Below are 20,761 nucleotides of genomic sequence, written 5' to 3'. Positions count from 1 at the left end.
GTAGTATGGAAATATATTTTAATATTCATTATTAATACCTTAACACTGACTGGGGAGAAGGAATTTTTACGTAGTATAACTCAATGAAAATTAAAGTATGTAATTAATTGTTTCTAACAATTCGAGAAGGGGCTGAGCAGAGAAGATGAAAGCAATTTTCACACTCTTCGTTAATTTTCACCACTGCTTGTGATTTGTAATGGGAAACGCTATTCACAGGGCTGTCACTTTTTCCTGCAGTTAACTCCTAACCAGAGGTACTAGTAATACTGCGGGCTAACGGGAAACATTATTTCCAAATGAATCATATCACCAGCTCGTTCCTGGAAATTAGTCAGCACATAAAAACTGTTTAGGTTTGGTGCTCAGGATTCAGAAAAATGACAAACAACTCTGTGTACAAAGAGCAGCTTTTAATGAGACGCTAGATACAAATTAATCAGGCTTTTCTTCAAATACTTCATTCCAACACAGTGAAAGAGTTGTTAATTACAGTTGCACGCTTCTAGAGTTAATAAACATGTTTAAAATCTCTAGTACACAAGATGTTTGCTTCTTTCAGTCGAGTACAATAATTGAGGTAAGAATTTATCAAAGTTTGTTTAAAGCTATGGCAAAAATATTGGACTGCTGTGTTTTAACATTGCAACATTTATCAAGTTGTATCACCAGATTCTCGTATATATATATATTTACTCTGCATATAAAGTGCAAAAATACTACAAAGCATCACCTGATTACATCAAAAGCGACATCCTGTACTTCGATGGCGCTTCAGTGTAAATCCTCCCATCATTCCGAAGAACAGAGAAAACCAGCATTTTAACAGTTAGGTTAAGCTTGATGCGTTTCCACATAAACAACAATTAAAATAAAACTTCATCATCTACTTAAAAAAACTGAATCCAAGTCAAAGATGCACAACTTAAGTGCTTATTATTTTCCACTTACGTTTAATTATGGTCTTTCAAGCCTTTCAGTCCGACTCTGGTTTCAGTGATTAAGTTGATGAGAGTAGCAGGTAACGCTGTCTCCACCAGGGAACCTGGAAGCATTCCTCCTAGTTCTGGCTGAATAAACACAACCAGCTTGGAATGCTCTGGATTCCTGTGAGGAAAGGAGCAAAATCCTTCCATTAACACTTTTTGCTGTGAATCTTATTGAGATGTACAAAATGTTTATAATTTATAGTCCGTCTCTATTGAAATTAATAATATTAACTGGAGGGTGTGTAAGAGTTTCCATAGTCTGAGTCACAAAACTCTAAAATTTCCCCAAAATAAAACTAAAGGAAATAAAAAGTTGGGTGGCTCACTAAATGTTAAGCTTTGTATAGAGAAGGCAACTGAGTAATCAAAGATGCTAATGAAGGGGGATTTAAATACATACTCAGGCAAAGGGGAGCAGACGTATCCACAGGGATTGTTATAGCCGCGGACACAAGAGGGAGTTGGAGGGCAGCTGGAGTACTCCACACTGACAGCTGTAAATCATCACACAGCAACAACGAAATCAAAATTAATTATCTATGTCAATCACATGACACAAAAATACCTTTTAAAAAAAAACAAGAAACCACTCCAGCTGCTATGGGCTAGTACAAGGTGTCACAATATGGTCACTGATGTGTAATTTCCTTCTCTACGTAAAATACCAGAAGTACATTCAATATTTGTGTAAGTAATTAAATAGAAGTGAAAATACCTATTGATGCTTGGGCAGGCATTCCCAAAACTATTCTCCTTGAGACGTTACTACACACATACCTACCACACCTGAGGTGGGGCTCAGGGCTGGACAAATAAGTCAGTTTGTCAGCAGATGTCATTAATTAGCAAATGCAATCACAGAGACGATGAGGAAATTGCTGCACACATGCACAGGAGTTGTTAGGAGGGGTTTGTTTTTGTTTGAGTTATCCATTACTTATGCATAACAAAGTGTTGAAAGAAAACTAAGAGGTCAGTAAAGTTCCAAGATTAAAAAAAAAATGTTTTCTGCCACGTACTAAGATCTACACAAAGGAAAAAGATGGGCACAGAAATGAAACAGCGGTGAGATGTTTTCCTGGTGGGCCACACAGTTGCAATATTCATCATTTTAGATTTTGCATAAGTTTACAGAAACCAACTCGGGGAGAATCAAATATAGGCCAAATTAGAATACCCTATTAGGCACGCAGCATTAGGTCAGGAAGCCAGCTAAATACAGAAAAGTGTTAGTATAGTATCACAGAATGACATGGGGTTGGAAGGGACTCTGGTTGCACAGAAATGCATCAGGAAAGAAGTTCCTCCTCATATTGAGAAGGAACTTCTTATGTTCAAGTTTGTGCCTGTTTCCTCTTGTCCTGTCCCTGGGCACCACTCAAAAAAGCCTGGCCCCATCCTCCTGACACCCACCCTTGAAGTATTTATAGGCCTTGATCACATCCCCCCTCAGGCTTCTCTTCTCCAGACTCAACAGACCCAAGAAGTCCCTCAGCCTTTCCTCATCAGAGAGATGCTCCAGGCCCCTCAGCATCTTTGTGGTCCTCTGCTGTCCCCTCTCCAGCAGTTCCCTGTCCTTCTTGAACTGGGGAGCCCAGAAGTGGACCCAGTGCTCCAGCTGTGGCCTCCCCAGGGCAGAGCAGAGGGGGAGGATGACCTCCCTCCACCTGCTGGCCACACTCTTCCTGATGCCCCCCAGGATGCCATTGGCCTTCTTGGCCACAAGGGCACGTTGCTGGCTCATGGGCATCCTGGTGTCCACCATTAAATAAACACTGAAATTTATATTATGAAATAATAAATTCTACCTTCCTCATACTACTACTACTGCATTTTATTCAGTTTTTCAAATACTGTCATAATAGGAGAATAAATAAAGAACACAGTATTTTCTTTGAAGATCAATTTTGACAGTTTCAGGATTAAAAAAAAGCAACTTTGGGGGATAAACAGGAGGGGACTGTTAATGCATATAAGACCAAGGTGCTCCCTAGTGTGATCAGGCTGCAGAACTTCACAGCCGTTCCCCTCGGGATCTCCAGGACGCAGCCAAAACACACAAGCGTGCAGCGGTTCCGTGCAACTTACAGTTAGTTGTGAGGATATCACCAGGGTAGGGCTTAACGTGCAGCAGGTCAACAAAATCTCGGGATGAAATCAGCCCCATGCCGTAACTGCGCGTTACGCTGTGGTATATACCCGTGTCCTACGAGTAAGCGAAAGTCATTTTTTTGCAATTAGTATGTAAGAAGTTAATTTTATTTAATCAGCAAAGCAGCGTTACATGTTGAGTAATGAGAATGCGGCAAAAAGGGATTCATTCCTATTTGTCAGCAAAAGGCAACAGCTTCTATATCTAGTTAGTGCTGAACTAAGAGGGCAGGGATTCACTGGGATTCCTTCTGGCCTCATTAGAGGTAGGAGTGTAATTTCTCCACAGAAAAACTCGATATCCAGGTTTAGTGGAGCTAGAATGCCTATTTGCATTAAAATACACACGCTGGATTGCACATTGCCTTTTAGGACAAAGATGTATAATCAGTTAAACTCAGTTCCAAAAAAAAAAGCAGGATGTACCACTCCATCCCAACATCTGACCAACTCCAGCTGATCCAGGGAGAGGAATGTGAGAGGGAGAGGTTCAGGGAAGATAAAAATGGGAGGATTAGGGTTTTTTTCCCCCGATTTAGGGAGCACTTCCATACATTTAAGTCATTGATACACGTGTAATACATTCCGAGACCTCTCTCCACCTCTCTCAAGCGGTGACGCAAAAGCAGCCAACACAGAACTGATATTCTTCATAGGAATTCCAAGTTCTGGGTTTCCAGAGTGCCCGAGACAAAGCCCCAGGCAGCTGGAATTCCAAACAAAGTATTTCACAGCACTAGTACAGCATTAATTCCATTTCCATGATTTTTTTTACATTTGTGCAGATTATTCTCACTGAGAGGAGAGCTTTCCCTATACCTTGTTGTCCTTGTGTCTCATCCTCAGCCTGACGGAGACTTCTGTTGTGCTCCGTGGGCTGAATTCTTGGCATGCTTAAGGATATCTCTTTCATAACAAATATTTAAATTTACCCTAAATATTTAACTCCTAAAGGGAGGGACATATTTCACATCCATTTCACATAAGCAGCAGGTTTAGGAGTTTTTACCAACCCAGATGTATTTGGTATCGAGAGCTTTCCTTAACCCAGTAGAGGTCTTTTTAATTACCATAATTCATGCAGAAACAGTTAAAATAAAAACTTTGTATTATTAAATTATCGTATTACCTGGTCAATCCTTTCCAAGAGCTTGTAAGATTGTAACGCTTTGTCCCATTTGTTTCGATATTCAGGAAGATACATAAAAGGAATAATTTTACTAGGGACTTCCTTAATTATCCCTTCTCCGCGGTATCTACGTTGCATAAAAAAACCAGATATTGAATTCAGATTTATGAACTGGAAAAAATAAGTTCTACAAAAATAAGCATCTAGCAGTTGGGGATGCCAGGCTATAATGATATCACGAACGTGATTGCACTTGATGGATCGATTAAAATTCAAGTAGTAATAAAAACTCTCATTCTGTAACTGATTTTTGAGACCATTCCATTCTTAACACCGTACATTTTAAATTAATTATTTTTGAGCTATTAGATAGGAACCTGCTAATTTAAATATGTGCAATTGTTCTATTCATTTATTTTTTTCTATATAGGTATTTTCAATCCTTTTTGACACCGACTGCAAAATCTTCTCGCTGTTTATGAACTAGCACATTCTGGTATTTCTCCAACTTTGGTTCATAATCTTCCGAGGAGTTCAAGGGAAAGTTCATGGAGGGGAAGAGTGGCCTCTGACAAGGAAATGGGAAACTCCTGTAAGTGCTGGGAACTGCTCGTTGATAATTCTCAGACCTAGTTCCTGGAGAAACCGCGAATCATTACAGTAGGAGCTCCCAGAGAGCAATTAAACACAAAGGTGAAGGATGCTGCGGGACAACAGTCAAGCTCAAAGGAGACTACGCTTGCGAACAGGTTAAGAGACATGAAATCAGATTTACAGACCCTGATGATGCACGAGCGTTAAGTCAGAAAGGGCAAAGATAGCCCAGTTCAAATCTGTAAACTGTTTTCTTCCTCTGCAGCAACTCTTTGTCACCACGCACTGCCCTGGTGGAGCCAGCACTGTGGGCGTCTGGGATTACTCCAGAAACCAGCTTCTCCACTAACTACAGCAGGAGCTATAGCGATGGGAAACACTTTAATGCCAAAACAGCGAATGGAAGCTGTGGCAGGACCAGTTAAAACCAGTATATTAATATTTGGATACACCCTTTATTTCCATAACTGCCATGAACTTGTGTTTACCAATCTCCTAAGCCGCTCTTGCCTGCATCCTGTAATATCTTCTCTCCTAAACTCAGTGTGAGTTGTTAATCAGGAGGACTTCTTCTAGGCACAGTTGCTAGAATAAAAGAAAGGGCACACCTGTGAAAAAATCTCAATTTCCAGTTTTTCCAGTGGATTATTACTGGAAAAAAGAGGAAGTAAGCCTGGCAAAGACCACCTGGATCACCAAATCTAGTCTCGCTATCTTAGACAAACTGAAAATACATACCTCATTGTCTTTCTTGAGCTTAGGTGACACAATTCCAAATAAAATCCTATTCAGCCTTGAACAATCATCTTAATGCTTCCCTGAACTCTGCTGAAAATATTTCACCTGACTGAAGTAAGGATTCTCTATTGCTTTTCACTACCAGAGCCCATACTGATTTCTTTTAGCAAGTAAAGCAAACTGTTAATTATAAAAGAAAGTAGCATTTGTGATATGCAGTTAATAAATATTCAATGTCAAAGTGAAAATGCAAACAGCTAGATTTTTGCTCCTAGACACAGCTAGTATTCCTTCTCAAAAGACATGCTACAGACCAGTACTGCTTGTTAATGTGACAGATTTGTACAAAATAAAAAAGAACGAAAGATTCTGGCTCCCTGTACCGAATGGCAGAAAAGAATGATGATGCTTCTCCTAACTGCAGAGGACTTGCTATATAGAGATCTGAGTAAAACCAAAAATGGCTTCTTGTCTGATTGAGACTAAAGCACATCTTTTTTTCCTCCACAGAAATAACTCAGGCACATTCTTACGAATTCTAAGCAACCAGACTCTCACTCCCTCACATCCACCTGTACTGAAATAAGACCTGAAATACAATAATAATGCCACATAAAAAGCATGCAAATCCAAACTAAGATAACAGTGCTTTTAACATATTCTAATGAAATATTACAGCTACTTTCCATTATAATACTGTAAAGTAATTCTTCTGTAATACTAGCAATATAGCACTGTCCTCTGTAATTAATGCCTTCTTTGCTCAAACCTTCAGAAATAATTAGAAAGCCAAGCAAGACTTTCGAATTTAGAATACCACTGGTGACAAACATCTCATCATATTGAGAAAAAAGAATCAGGTGCTGACTTTCTCTACTGCCTATCTGTCTAGATTGGCATTCAATATAATTAAATACCCATTAGGTATTAAAAAAAAAAAAAAAGAGCGAGAGAGTCTAAGGACATGTTGCAAGTGTCCTTTTTTCTCTGCTTTTGCGCAATTTGCTTCAGTGAGATATTTTTTCTTTCTTTCCCTTGGTTTAATAAGCTGAATCAGCTTAGTAAAGAACCAGCTGAGTGCCAAAGCTACCATAAACAAGCAGCAGGATTGCAGAGCCAGAATTCCAGTAGGACAATAAAAAATAGAACAAACTCTATCAGTGACAGCAAGCTGTGAGATCAGTTTAGTCCGCCTCGCCTAACTCCACCCGCTGGGCCAAGTCTAGCTGCTTAGCACAGAATTCATCACGCAAGAGAAGGAAGGACGGATGAAATTGCTGCTCCAGACGTTATATGACCCTCTTATTCTCAGTACAGTTAATTCAGTTTCGGGTGCCAGGAAAAAAAAAGAGGTACAAAGGACAGATAAAGTAGAGTGAGAGCGTAAGCACATCTGCGTGTGTGAGTATCACATCATTTCACAAGTACGAAGGGGTGAAAAGCAAAGCCCAGCTGGTGAGATGTAATGGCTCGAATAGAGCGTTCCACCAGGAAGAGTCCCTGACCTCAGGCCAAAACTGTTACTTCTTATCTACTTATTCCATATTAATATATGCCTTATATAATATTTAATTCTCAGGGAACATCTGAAAATTGCTTGGGAAACCCATCTCTTGTATTCCAGCCCTATTGCTGACCCAGTGTAACTACAGTGCAAAATCTTCTCCATAATTAACTAAACAACACTTTAATGAAGGACAGAACATGGTAAACTTTTCCATTTCAATCGTGGGTGTCACTGTTAAAAAAAAGCTGTTGTTATTCATGACAACGACAAATGAAATGTAAATACTTACATATTTCCTGCATACTCTTTTGAAGGCTTTGAAGAAACCATAACATTTTTCTCAAAAGCAGAAAAAGGAAAAATAAAAACTTAGCAGTTGGTAAAGAGCTGTCAACTAATTTCTAAAGGAAAGCAGTTTAAAACACTTTTTGCAACAAAATGTATATAATAAAAATAACATCATAAACAATATTAACTAGTATTTTCTTACTGAAACTTTTATCACTCTCCATCCTGAAGTATCTTGACTGTATGATAAAATTTTTTCTGAAACTTCATCCGCAATTTTCTTATAATCCATTTATCTGCAAAGATTCAAAAGCAATTCTCTGGGACATGATAAAAGCACCCCTTAAAGAGCAAAAGCCATAGGGCTCGTTCCTGTATTCTTTCCACAGGCTTTAGTATATGTTAACTGAGAATTTCTATCAAATGAACTTTTTATTCATCATACTCAATTTGAGAAAAAGACACATCATTACTTAAAATTCTGTAATTGACTTCTAGCCTTGGCTACTGAGAAGTAGCCATTGGTCTGGATCTTGAGAATGAATTACAGCCCCTAGTAAGACACACCGTTTACTCCATATTAACTCCATCATTACCCCGCATTAAAACTTCCCCCCCTTATCCAGCTTATCCCCCGAGACTCTCATTCTGCTATGATTTGCTGAAGTCATTAGACTAGTAGCTAACTTGTGCGGTTAACACACATGAGGTTCAAACTACCAAAGCGATATGTTTACCTTAGAAAAGCTTTATACAACAATCGTTATGGGCTGTACTACTGTGGAAACTCTTTGGCAAGCAAGAGGCAGCAAAAGGTGCAGAAGGCACCTTCCACCCTGCCCTCCCCAGCACTGACACCTCCTGCACGTTGGAGCTCCCTACCCTTTCTTCCCTAACATGTACAGTGATCACGCTGAAAGAGGGGAGATTGAGATGAGATGTGGGGAAGAACTTCTTTGCTGTGAGGGTGGTGAGACCCTGGCCCAGGTTGCCCAGAGAAGCTGTGGCTGCCCCATCCCTGGAGGGGTTCAAGGGCAGGATGGATGGGGCTTGGAGCAACCTGGTCTGGTGGGAGGTGTCCCTGCCCAGGGCAGGGGGTGGCACTGAGAGGTCTTTAAGGTGCCTTCCAACCCAAACCCTTCTATGCTCTCTCAGAGAGGTCTTTCTCCTAAGAATATTAACTGTGGTTCTCAAGGTAATATATTGAACACTCCTAGACCAGTGTCTCCCACAAACTTAACACCAAAATCTTTATGGGGCTGTCCCAGCTAACGGGTTGCACAGACTCCTCCAAAGCCACCCAGGTACTGCTGAGTCTGTGCCCCCGAAGGAGGGCAGCTCACAGGGCAGAGCACACCGCTCACCCTCCGCTGGGCTCCACCACATGCAGCCCCAGCTCGGGGAGTGCTGACAGGCGAAGTCGAGCGCCGAGAAGGCGGCGGAGCCGGAGGCCTTGGCAAGCAGGACCCTCGCTCCCTGAGGCGCGACGCCCACCCCAGCTAGGGGGCCCGAACAACCCAGCCAGCAGCTTCCCTCCTCGCTCGCCAGCGGGGAAAAGAGACAAAGCGGTAAGCGGGCTACCTCCTGCTCGGAACAGGAGGAAGATGGAGAGGAGACAACAGCTCCTACTCACCTCACCTCAGCGGCGCTGAAAAGAGCTGCACCCGGCCCCGCCTTCCCGGCTTCCCGCCTCCCCGCCGCGGGGCATGCCGGGAGATGTAGTTCGGCCGGGACTTCCCCGCCCGGCTTGGACTACAACTCCCGCCGGGCCGCGCGGCCGCCGCTGCGCCTGCGCGCCGCCATTTTGCAAAGGGGCGCGGTCCCTTCAAAACCCGCTGGGCGGCAAAGCGCGGAGGAGCGGCCGTGAGGGGTGGGGATAGCTCGGGCTCCCGAGCAGGGATGGGCGGGTGGGGCATCCTTATGGCGTTGTGGAGGGATTGTGCTGCTTCAGTAGCTTCTTTTCGCCACGCTGGCTGTTTTTCTGCGAGGAAAAGGGGGCTGGGGGTCCCTGTCGCGGCCGGGTCTTGCCCTTGTGGGCCTACCCTGCATCTCCTAGGGGTGTTGTGTGAGGAGGGGTTCCGGCAGGCCTGTGCTGGTCGCGGTGCCCTCGGGCCGGTGTTTACGCTGGCTCCTGGGCTTTCCCGGGCAAACCACTGCAACCTTGGAAGAGCTGCTCCCCACTCTGCCTTTTTCATGTAAATTGTATAAATCCTTACGTTGCTGTTGCATGATGATCCTTGTTTGTGTGTGATGTTGGGTAGAGCAAAGCTATTAATCTTTGTTCCTTGTTACAGCACGTGTCTCCTTATAACCTTAAGAGAGTTCTCGGATGGTGTTTTACCCGCAGGGATGAAAAGAAGCGTTAGGTTTCTTTTGGTGACCTTGACCGTCCTGATTACAGCATTTGGAACAAGCCTGCCCTTCCAGCTCTTCAATTTACAGTTTGTGGGTTACAAAGGCAGCTTGGCTTAGGTTGACTAAATTGCATAGATAAGACAGTTCCAAGTGCTTGTAAAATTCTTTTGCTGTGTGTACCCGTTCCGCTTATATAAAAATATCTGTAAGGGTAATGGCTTCCTTCTCCTGGTACATTGACTTGTTAGTCTTTCATACTCTCTAAGCTACTTCTACTACTGTTTTTGTCCATGTCTATTCTTTTCTGCTGGTTCTGAAATCAAAAGCTAGGATATTTCTGTGTGTCTTTGCTGAACTGTATGTTTGGTGACAAATGGCAGCAGTTCTTACATGAAATCCCCTTCTTGCAAAAGCAAGGTACTGAGGTTCCTATGGAACTAATGAGAAGCTGGATTTTCTTTCTCTCGTTATATTTTTTTCTATTACTAAAACTTCAATATATACATTTTTTTCCCTGTTATGTTTTTTTTTTCCCCAGAGCCATTATTTTCTGCCTTCTACTTTTCTAGGGTTGACACATATATATATATGACAAACTTACTTGAAAAGCAGCAACTTGAATAGCTAAATAGTGTATTTTTAGAAGAAAAATAATAATGAAATTACATTACAAAAGTAAGAATTCCTAGATATGTTATAGTTTACATGAAAACATTTCAGTGCAGATGATCACTTGCGCTTTTGTATCTTTTTCCATTCAGATTCCAAAAAGATGAGTGAAGATTCTAACAAAAGCCTGGATAAAAACCATGACAAGCTCAATAAAAAAAAGCAGTGCCTGCTCTCCTGATTCGACAGTGTCTTCTCTTTTAACAAGCTGTAGCATTGACAGCAGTAACCCGTACTCAAACAGTTTGATTCACTACAAGGACAAGCTTTACAGCTCTGCCTCTGAGGCTTTGGAGGCTTATATTGAAGATTTTGATTTAAGCCTCACATCTCCAGAAATAAGCACTGGAAAAATCTGCATATGTCAAAGCACTCCCAAACAAGTTAAGTTTTCAAAGCATCATGCCAAAAAAAACTATGGTATGTCTCCCACAAATATGCTTTTTAATAAGTTTTGGTGTTTGCTATTCTCTTTTTCTTTTATTTTTTTTTCATTGCCGATGGTATTGCATCTCCTCGTTTCACACCAGGTGTGTGTTATTGAAGGAATATTCCCTGCACAACTCCTTGCAAGTCTTCATGGGATAGCAAATGATGCTTGGTCATGGCTATGAATATTTGTTGCTCTCTGTAATGCTTTTTTTTGGAAAAGCTTGGTGGATTGGTGAGAATTTGTGGCTACACTCGTAGACACAATAATAAATTCCAGAGTATGGAATAGAAATTATTTTTTCTATATGTGAATATATGCTAAAAATGGTAAATCATTGCTTAAACCTGAGTCTTGAAAAAAAAAATCTATTTCCTTTCTAGAGTAAGTAACATCAGAACCTAATTAATTGAAGGAGTTTCTTTAAACACTGCTTTGTGTTAGAACAAAATTTGCCTCTTGGCCATTGACTTTTATGGAATGTAATTCTGGGTCTGAAGTAATGTATATGGATTTGAATCGGCTTTTGTCATTATTAGTTAGCTGGAACAAATATTAATTGATTATATGAACCTTTGTCCATTACATCTAAAATAACAAAGTCTGAGGTGCTGGCAAGCTTTGTACCTGAAAGAGGATGCCTGCGTGGGTTGCATTGGCATGGTAGCATAATTTATTATTCAGGGCTTTTTTTAATTCCCTGTAGCCTATAACCTTCCTCTAAATCCACACCTTTTTCTTTCTCTTATCAAGGCAGCTATTTTTTAGCTGTGCTTAGCTTTTGATTTCTATTTTTTCTAATATAAACAATCTACTTAAGTTTAACTGATTTCCCAAAGAAAAATAAGCATTCTGATTATCACTAAAAATGAGGAACTGTTTTAAGGAAGGTGTTGTCTGCTCTTCTTTGCAGAAGGCTCATTAGCTCAGTTCACATATTAGTCTGTGTGTATGTTTTGTATGTTATAATAGTCTGCAATATATAGATTTCACTTACTGATATTACTGTGAAAGTGAGAAAAAAATATCTTCTGTGTACTATCTGAGGAAAACCTATTTTAATGAATCAGTGCTTCACAGTTTCAGTAAATAAATAAATAATGATTTAATGCTATAATTCTTCCCTGAAAAACTGCCGAGTTGAATCTTATATACCATGTAAGTTCCTATAGAATCACAAAATAGGTCTCGAGGCCCATTATCTGGCTACTTGCCTTTCAAGCTATTGCTTTTAACCATCTTTTTCTCTAGTAAATGTGCTTAATTTACAATAATATAAGATGTCATCCCTAACATTACTGTGTGGAGGAAATGTCACTACTAGGACTGAAATACTTGAAGACATTTGCAAAATAAACAATTTTGACAACTAAAAATGGGCTGTAGGATGTTGATTTTTTTTTTTTCTCTTAAAGAAAAAATAAATAATCAATACATAATGAAACTGCAGATGTTTTGTGCTATGAAAGGAGGGGTAGCTTTTGACTGGTAAGGTGCCTAATTAGAAATGGAACCACTCTTGTAAGAACACCCTGGTAAATAAATAACTTTGTTAAGCTTTAAATTATTACTTCATGTTGCATCTTAAAAATGTATCCTATTGTTATGCTTGAAGTTTAACAGTTCATGTAGAATATCTTTGTTTTTTCAGCATTGGATGGTTTTGATCAGCTTGTAGGATTGGGTTCTCTTGCTTCACCCTCTAGAAGGCAGCCTGAGCGTGACCCAGACTCGGTCAGTCTGGCAACGGATGACCTGTTAGCCTTCCCAGCAGATGGATCCTTTATCCAGCCTAGTCCTTTTAAATCAACGCATCAAAGTAGTGAGTGGAAGAGGCAGACACTTCAGACATCTTTCTGCCATTGCAAAAGCTCGTCTCTCAACACCCAAAGCGGTCTCGGTCCCCAGGAGAACAGGAAAGCTGTTGCTCACCAGAATCCACACGATGACTTCAGCAAAAAGAAACGCAGTGTGTATACACCACATAGACACAGTCCTGCCTCCTCTAAGGGGAGCTGGAGACCCTTGTCTTTTGAGGAGAACTCTAACATTTTGCCTGTTAAGAATTATCCAAGGTGGCTCACCAGTCAGAAGTCTGATTTAAGTGTCTCGGGGATAAGTAGTATTCCCAATTATCACTACCCAGTCTGGCTTAAAAGCCTTTTTTCTGATCCAACTAAAGAAAGCGATCATCAACTTTTTAATACACAAGGCAAAGCTTCTTCTTCTCAAACTTTTGAGATCCTGAAAAAAAGACACTCTGTAGATAAAGACAGTTTGAATTTTTTTGAACAAAACGGTTGCCTGGACCTGAGAGGTGATAACCAAGTAGAAGAAAGTTGCAACTGCGACAGTCCAGATGCATCCTTCCCATTTGGCTACTTGTTTTTGAGACATCCTAAAAAGCCTTTCAGAGGTAACTATGTTTCATATAATTTGTTCTTTAATTTTGAGAGTATGTGTATAAAGATCTACATTTTTTAAACCAACATTCTAGTCATATTAGTCTGGCTGCACTGTACAGTAGATTTATTCACTCCTGTCTTTGACAAATAAGTCAAAGCACTTATTAATACTTGACCAAGTTAAACAGCTTTTATACTGTAAGCTTTCATAGATAAATCAATATTTAAGCATTTATTTTACAGCAAAGTATTTATTACAGTGACATATTTAGTACCTTGCTGCAAGATAATGACAGTAATTCTGTAAATATTTTAATAGAATTTCAAGCATGAAATTAAATTACATGAAGTGAACCTTGGGGGAGAGAGAGATTCCTAAACGTAGTGCAAATGAATCCGTCAAATTGGTTAAAAAATACCATTTATTCTGTAGTCTTTTTCTCTACACAGCGGGAGATATTTGTAACTTGTATAGTCAGGTGATCCAGTGCCTTCAGTTTATGTAAAGCCTTTCCTTGGGAATCTCTCGTTTTGCAGCAGGAGCAGGGAGGTCCTCCCATCATTAAACACCACCTTTGTATTCTGAAATATCAGCAAGATTTGAGAGATTAACATTTCAAAGTGTTAATTCCCTTTATTTTATAAGAGAAATATTTTTTCTTTGTTATGCGAAGCATAAATACTGATATCGCCCTTTTTTCAAGAGGTTATATATAAAAACTAAGTTAAAATGTTGTTTATGTTGTGAATTCAAAGCAACAAAACGCCGGATACACAAATGCCTGTAAATACCTTTCTACTGTATATGAATTATGAACTTTACAGAGTTATATCTTTTTTTTTTTCACTCAGAAAATTTTACCAATCATGAGCAGGCTAGGTTTAAAAAAAAAAAAAACCGAGAATATATCTTGTTGCTTTGAGTGCTTGTCTGAAACTATTTTTAAATGAGTCCTGTATGTGATTTGCATGTCTATGTTGCATGATTTCTCTCCCAGGTGTCTGTAAAAACAGACTGGGAGAGTACATTTTTAAAAAAAAAGTACTGAATAATAAGAAAACTAGCCTAAGAACTTACAGTATTAAAAAGTAATATTTAACATCATATTGTGGATTAATTATATTTTCTATAGCATGGAAGCACAATAAAACCATTAAATAGTCTTGAATGCTGCATATGATACTTGTTTTACGTAAGTTAGGAAAAGAAATGCTTGATTTTAATTTTAAATATTTTCCTGGCTAGAACCTGATGGTACTGATGATTTTCATGCCATACCAAAATAACCAAAGGAGTTGTGTTGGGGCTATACTCTGTAAGATATTTTCAGTGCTAATTAATCTGTAGTAATTTTCTTTATTACATAAAATTAAAAGTAATGTGGAAATAATGCCTTTGAGGAGGCTCAGACACATTGTGTTCTTGTTTTTTAGAAGACCCTGTTGAGCTGCTTACCTTGAAGGCTGACAAAGGTCTGGAGAGTTCAATGGAAGATTTGTCAAATACTCTGGAAAACGATGGCAGTCCTTCCACAACAGATATTCTAGGAGCAGAGAGGTCATGGGAAAATGCTCCAGGTGCTTTGTAAGTGATCATGTATTTGCAACTAATTTGTTCCTGAAAATACATGATGTATTTAATTGCTTTTGTATAGAGTGCAAGCAATAGTGATGTACCATGTGCGTAAAGAAAGGATTTAGTATCCCATTTCTAGTGCTAAATGTTTGCTATTTCCCTTTTTCATTGACTTGCAAAGAATCCTGTCGATATTTCTTATTGTTGCCTTTTAATAATATCTTTGTATATTCAAGAGAAAAATTTAGTGGAACTTAAACTAATAAATCTGTCAATTTATGATTAATAGTTTCTGAAAAACAAGGTAATACTGGGAAGTTTTTTGTTGTTTTTATTAATAAAGCAGCGTGGCCTTGGGAAGTTCCGGGACAGTCCTGGGAGTGAAATTTCAGTTGTTCAGGAGCTGAAAGGTTATTTCACAGGATGAAAGAATGCTAAGAATCTATATTAGAATTTCCTACAGTTGTTAAGAAGCAGTTGGGTGTATGTGGTTCTGGGTGTTGTCTGTCAGCTTCCCTTTACCCCAGAAGATTTTGAACTGTTGCTTAATTTTAGCAATGTTTATCAGGTGAGTGAGTGTCTCAAACTGCAGCATTCCTGCATGTGATGATAGAAGCAGTACTATTATTGCTCCTGTTGAGAAAGAGGCTAATAATCTAATCTCCTGCTAGCCACCAGAATGCTTACATAGGAGAATCACTGGAAATCAGGCTTCATTAATATCTGTTTCTATGAGACTATTACCTTTAATTTAAAATACCCTAGAGACTGTAGGAGAATTAGAGGTCAGTAAGTAGAAGGCAACTATTTTTCTTTAGATGTTGACTAGTAATGGAGGAATACCAAGTATAAGAAAAACTTCCATGTTAATAAATCACAGCTAAGAAGTCCTTCCCTTGCCTTTTTTGTTTAGTTGAGTTTTATGGCTACCCAGGTTTTGATTATACTGGCAAAACTGGAAACAATAGTTGTGTGTGTCTCACGTACACCAAAGGGCTGACAGGACTACTAAGTGTCCCCTTGATGTTACAGGGATGCAATATATCTGGTTTCATCATAACTATATCCTAAAACAGTTCTTTTAGTTTATAAACCTCTTCTTATTCTCAATTGCATGTTTAATGTTGGTTTAGCAAAGCACCAGTGCCTGTGTGCTGTGAGGACATGGAGAATGCTTTACCATTCCCCAAGGCAGACATCATCCACAAGTTCTTGGAAGACTGCCTAAATGACAAAAATAAGGTGAGTAAAATTGAGTATTTATTTCTGAGTGCCCAAAATACGTAAGGCGAGTAAATACTAGAAGGGGGAATACCTGTAAATTGGTTTTCCTTCTATAATATATCAAGTAGAAAGTCTAGGTGCAGTAGCTCAGTTATATTTAAGCATGATGACTTCATACAATTATTAAATCCTATAATCTAACCCTTGGTCACAACTATGATTAAGAAAGCATCCAACTATAAAATGCTCTGCTTAGTTTGTTTTTCACACTCCATATTTTGTTTATATAATAATTTTCCTGCCTCAAGTAAAGGAAGAATATATTTTTTATTATTGATGTATTAAATACTACTAATTTCCTAGCCTGGCTGATGTACCGTTAAGTATGAGTCAAGTTCAAGAGCTAACTTAAGGAATTTCTTTCTTGTTATTTATGCTTTTGCACTGCAATTGGATTGTGGATTAAATTTTCTCTTGATTATTCATTATTTTATTCCCATTCTTACATATTAATTGCTTTCTTGGCAGTCTTAATGTTGTTCAGTCTTTCATTTTGATTATATGAACGCTTTATCCTTTTCTCAGCTCGGGAGATGAGCACAGAGCCCATACTGTTCACTGATGTACTGGTGTCTTTCCTTTTTGCCTGCTTGTCCTTGAATCTTAACTGCTCTAAAATTCTGTTTTCCCATCCTGTAGTAAACAGAGCATTATCCTTTAAGTTTTTTCCGCTGTGGCACATACTTCTGTTTCCCTAAGGAGTTAATTGACACAAAACCTAATGATGTGCAGGAGTAGTTGAAATTATTCTGTCTGATGAATGTTGCTTCACTGTATTTCATCCTTCGTGCTCCCTGCTCTCTTGCTTCTGTTAGATCATCAGACACTTCTAGACATAAGTATTTCTAGGTTATCCACAAATTTTTGTCACCTTGAGTTAATTTGCTTTTTTGATTATAGAACGAGGAGATATCATATAGATGCTAATTATATGAATAAATTTATGTTTATCATTAAGGAAGCTTACTTGCTCTGTCAGTTAGGAAATGTTGAAACATGTTCCAGCACTGCTGTCATAGTGTTACAAGAACTGACAGTCTAAATATTCTTGAATTATTTTACACAAGGCTTCACATCTTCCTAATAATGTAAGTATTGACAGTGATTTCACAGACCAAACCGTGGCATAAATTGAGATAAACCATATTGGTACAATTTATAAAATAAAGAATAGGTAGAGGGAAATGCTCAGAGAAATTAGCCTTTAACTTGTTTCAGGGAAACTTCAAAAATTGGTTGTTTTGTTTTATATGCAGTATTAACAGATTAATTCATTTTGGTTTAGGAAAATGCCTTCTGTGGAGGTCATCATCACAGACCCCTCGAAGCTTTGAAGCGGATGTTGTTTGAACTGCAAGCAGTTCAGGGACGTTCAAGCCAGAATGAAACTGCTGACCTAAAGGAAGAGGTGGTAAAAGTGACCAGTCTGTTTCCTTATGTTATTATCTTGCCGATATCAATGTGCTGTGTTCATTTCTGATAAAACTCAATAGTCCTTTTTATAGGCTTGGTTTCCAGTCATCTTAGAGCCCTGCCAGCAGATTTAATCCAGTTTGCAACAGGAGCTGTGCCCTACAGCCCCTGTGTCTTGCTGCTGTTGCAAACTGGAGGCTCTGTGCCACCTCACGCCGCGGTCTCTCCTCTTGGCAGGGTCGCTGTGTGACAGGTCAGTGACTCGGCAGTGGCCTCTGCGGTGCTGCAAAAAGCAGTATTTGTAACCAGCAGATGGCGACATTTCAGGCAATCCTGCCCAAGGAGAGCAGACTGTGCTGAGCTCTGAAAAACCTTAGTTTTGGAAAAGTTTTCTGATAATATCCCTGTTAATTCTAGGCTTTCAGGGGCACTTACTATATTTTTAAAAAGCCGGACATTCTCAAATGCTCTATCCTTGCCTCCTTTGGCATCAGTGAGTTGCTATTTTGTGACACTTTGAACCGAAAGTGACCTAATAGATTTTTATTATCACTTTTCACCTTTTTCATAATGTTGCTTGCATACAGTCCTTAAACCCTGTGTCCTATACTCAGCAGTGAATGAAATGCTCCGTGTATGTGTGGGTCAGGCAGGCTCTGGGAATGGGCTGACAGGAACCTCGGGAAATTCAGCAGGGGCAAATGCAAGGGAAGGAATTTGGGAAGGAAGAACGCATTGCAGCCGTAAAGGCTGGGGATGGCTGGGTGGGGCCACAGCGCTTGTTTGAGCTGGGAGAACTGGGCTTGTCGAGGCTGGAGAAGAGGAAGTTTTGGGGGACCAATAGAAGTCTTCCTGCACCCATGAGGGAGGGTATCCAGAAGACGGAGACGGGGTCTTCACAGTGGTGTATGGTGGAAAGATGAGAAACAGGCATAAATTGAACTGGGAGGTTCAGACTGGACACTGGGAGAAACTTTTTAACCCTGAAGACAAGCCAAGCACTGGAACAAGTTGTTCAGGACAGGTTGTGCCTTCCTCATCCTTGGAGGTTTTTGAGATTTGACTAGACAAAGCCCTGAGCAACCTGCCGTAACCTCAAAGCTCCCTCTGTGTTGAGGAGGAACCCACCTCCTGAGGTCTTCCTCCCAACCTGAATCACTTAATGATGCTATAAAGTTGTTGGTAATACTTTCCAATCCAATGTGCTAAAAAATTCCATGTTTTCTGTCATTCAGCTACTTTTCCTTCCTTAAGTTAACAATTTTTCGGGGTTTTTTTTTTTTTAAGCTTGCTGAAAAAGCAGAGGCTGAATTGAACCTGTGTGACAGTGAGAGAAACCCTCTTACTAATTCTATTCAGAAGTAAGTGACCGTTGGTTTTCTGAGTTTTCACTGTTTCCAGAAAAAGAATGATAAATTAGCTGAGACTTGTCATATGATCTGAAAATGTTAAGAATAAGCCAGTAGTGAATAATTAAAACCATGACGGTTCATGGAGCAGAGAAATATCTAGTGGCTGGTTGCAGAGATGTACCCTGTAAATAACGATTTGTATTTCATCTATATCCATAGATTAATTACTGCTACACATAGATGGGCTTTAGAATAATCGGACTTGGAGAAGTTTGTAATATGGGACAAAATATTTTCTTGCTTTTTTTCACTACAGTGGAGAAAATAATTACTAGAAAACATATTTTGTTAATGAAATCAACTGACACCTACTGAACTAAAGATAACTAATATGTGACTAAAGAAATAATAAGTTTGCAAAAAGGCAGAATAGAAAACGTGGCTTTATTATGTAGGACACTGGTTTCACAAAACTCAGTGTTGCAGTATAGTTTAATATTGCAATTTAAAATTAAAATATTTTTTAATTTAACACAGTACAGTATCTTTCAGTATTGATATGCTATTTTAGGACATAATGTTTTGCAGTATTTAAGATCCTGTGTTGAATACTCATGGTTTCTGTTAAATTATTATAGAATGTTTGTGTGAGCACCTGTATTTGCAAAGACTTATTTAAAATTTCAGTTCTGTTTTATCTTTTAAAAAAAACCAGTGTATTTTCTGATCTGTGCTGTATATAATGCCATCCAGACTGTTAAGCTGTTTGTAAGAACACTTAATTTTCACACTTAAATTTCACTATAATTTTAAATATTACTATTTAAAAATATTAAATACTATATACACTGTTAAAGTCGACTTTTTTTCCTAATCTAGGGCTTTACACCATTTGTCGTGTCTCAAAAGACTTGTTGAAGATAACAGCAACCGAGAAGAGCAGACCCATGATCATGAAGAAGATAAACAAGAAAAAAAGATTGATCTGGGAAGCTGATATCTAAGAATATTTTAATGTTGTGTAACTTAAGTAATTTGTCAGCCTGACCACTGCTCAAAATTTTTTTTTGAAAGCTGAACCAGTGCATCTTCTTGAAAATGCTGTATTCGGTGTTTCTGTACACAATTGTTCTTTTCATTAATTATTTCAAGGCTTAATTGAGTGTTAGTGCTTCCAGGAGAATCTAACTATGTGACAAAAGATACTGCTTTTTAAAGAATATTTAATTAAAATAATGTGAGCATTTTTATGGAAGAATCTCTGCGTGTTTATAAAAAATTATAAAAAACTGAACTATTTGGCCAATTCTAGTCATCGCTTCGTTACATGGCCTGTTAGAAACAGGGGGAGCTCAATACCATGTGAAAAGTTCAGCAGTAACTGGTCCCACAGCTGGTTCTCACTGTTACTGGGAAGTCCTAATCTCCCTTCCTTTTCCTTGCCTTGCTTCTTAGCTTTAGAGCATATAAAATCCTTTGGTGGGCTTAAATAGCCGAAGAAGTAAGAGAATATTTTATTTTTTTCAGCATAATTGAGTAGAATTAGCTCGTGAAAGCCACTGATAAGAACTGGGAATCGCACGGGGGGAGAGGAGTAGGACTTACCCCCTTTACCAATGGCAAATCGAGGGACAAAGAGAAAAGCTGTAAGTAGTAATTTGAGTTGTGAGTTGAAATATATTGACAACGTTTTCAGAAGACGCCTTTTGTACCTCTTCTCAGGCTTGTATAATGCAGCCTGGTATTTTATACTGCTGGTAAACAAAATGCGTAGTGCAACGTGCCATTCCAGTAAACTGTTTCCTTTTAATCTGGATGTTTATAGATACACCTGAGAAAGCAGATACCTGAGCACATACTGACTGAGAAACGCACCAGAAA

General features: G+C 39.1%; 2 protein-coding genes across 3 annotated transcripts; one reads left to right on the top strand and one right to left on the bottom strand.

The window, feature by feature from the left end:
* Nucleotides 1–393: 393 nt before the first annotated feature.
* On the bottom strand, nucleotides 394–9,068 carry LOC141476711 (stAR-related lipid transfer protein 6-like). 2 transcript variants are annotated; one of them, XM_074165516.1, is made up of 6 exons: nucleotides 9,030–9,068; nucleotides 7,398–7,447; nucleotides 4,270–4,396; nucleotides 3,078–3,195; nucleotides 1,390–1,483; nucleotides 394–1,107 (listed from the first exon to the last, which is right to left on the bottom strand). In XM_074165516.1, the coding sequence occupies exons 2-6, from the start codon at nucleotides 7,436–7,438 to the stop codon at nucleotides 954–956; spliced, it is 534 nt and encodes a 177-aa protein (XP_074021617.1). In that variant the 5' UTR covers nucleotides 7,439–7,447; nucleotides 9,030–9,068; the 3' UTR covers nucleotides 394–953. The 2 variants fall into 2 exon arrangements, with proteins under 2 accessions (XP_074021617.1, XP_074021616.1); XM_074165515.1 differs by lacking the exon at nucleotides 9,030–9,068 and adding an exon at nucleotides 7,599–7,688 and having other exon boundaries at nucleotides 400–1,107.
* Nucleotides 9,069–10,512: 1,444 nt separating this feature from the next.
* CWH18orf54 (chromosome W C18orf54 homolog) lies at nucleotides 10,513–20,153 on the top strand. Its single transcript, XM_074165509.1, has 7 exons — nucleotides 10,513–10,840; nucleotides 12,502–13,266; nucleotides 14,690–14,840; nucleotides 15,965–16,073; nucleotides 17,401–17,523; nucleotides 18,816–18,889; nucleotides 19,760–20,153. The coding sequence occupies exons 1-7, from the start codon at nucleotides 10,561–10,563 to the stop codon at nucleotides 19,875–19,877; spliced, it is 1,620 nt and encodes a 539-aa protein (XP_074021610.1). The 5' UTR covers nucleotides 10,513–10,560; the 3' UTR covers nucleotides 19,878–20,153.
* Nucleotides 20,154–20,761: the final 608 nt, after the last annotated feature.

The sequence above is a fragment of the Numenius arquata genome, chromosome W (genome assembly GCF_964106895.1).
Source record: "Numenius arquata chromosome W, bNumArq3.hap1.1, whole genome shotgun sequence".
Lineage (NCBI taxonomy): Eukaryota > Metazoa > Chordata > Aves > Charadriiformes > Scolopacidae > Numenius > Numenius arquata.
The sequence above is the reverse complement of the archived record's forward strand: the minus strand, read 5'-3'. Positions and strand labels throughout refer to the sequence as shown.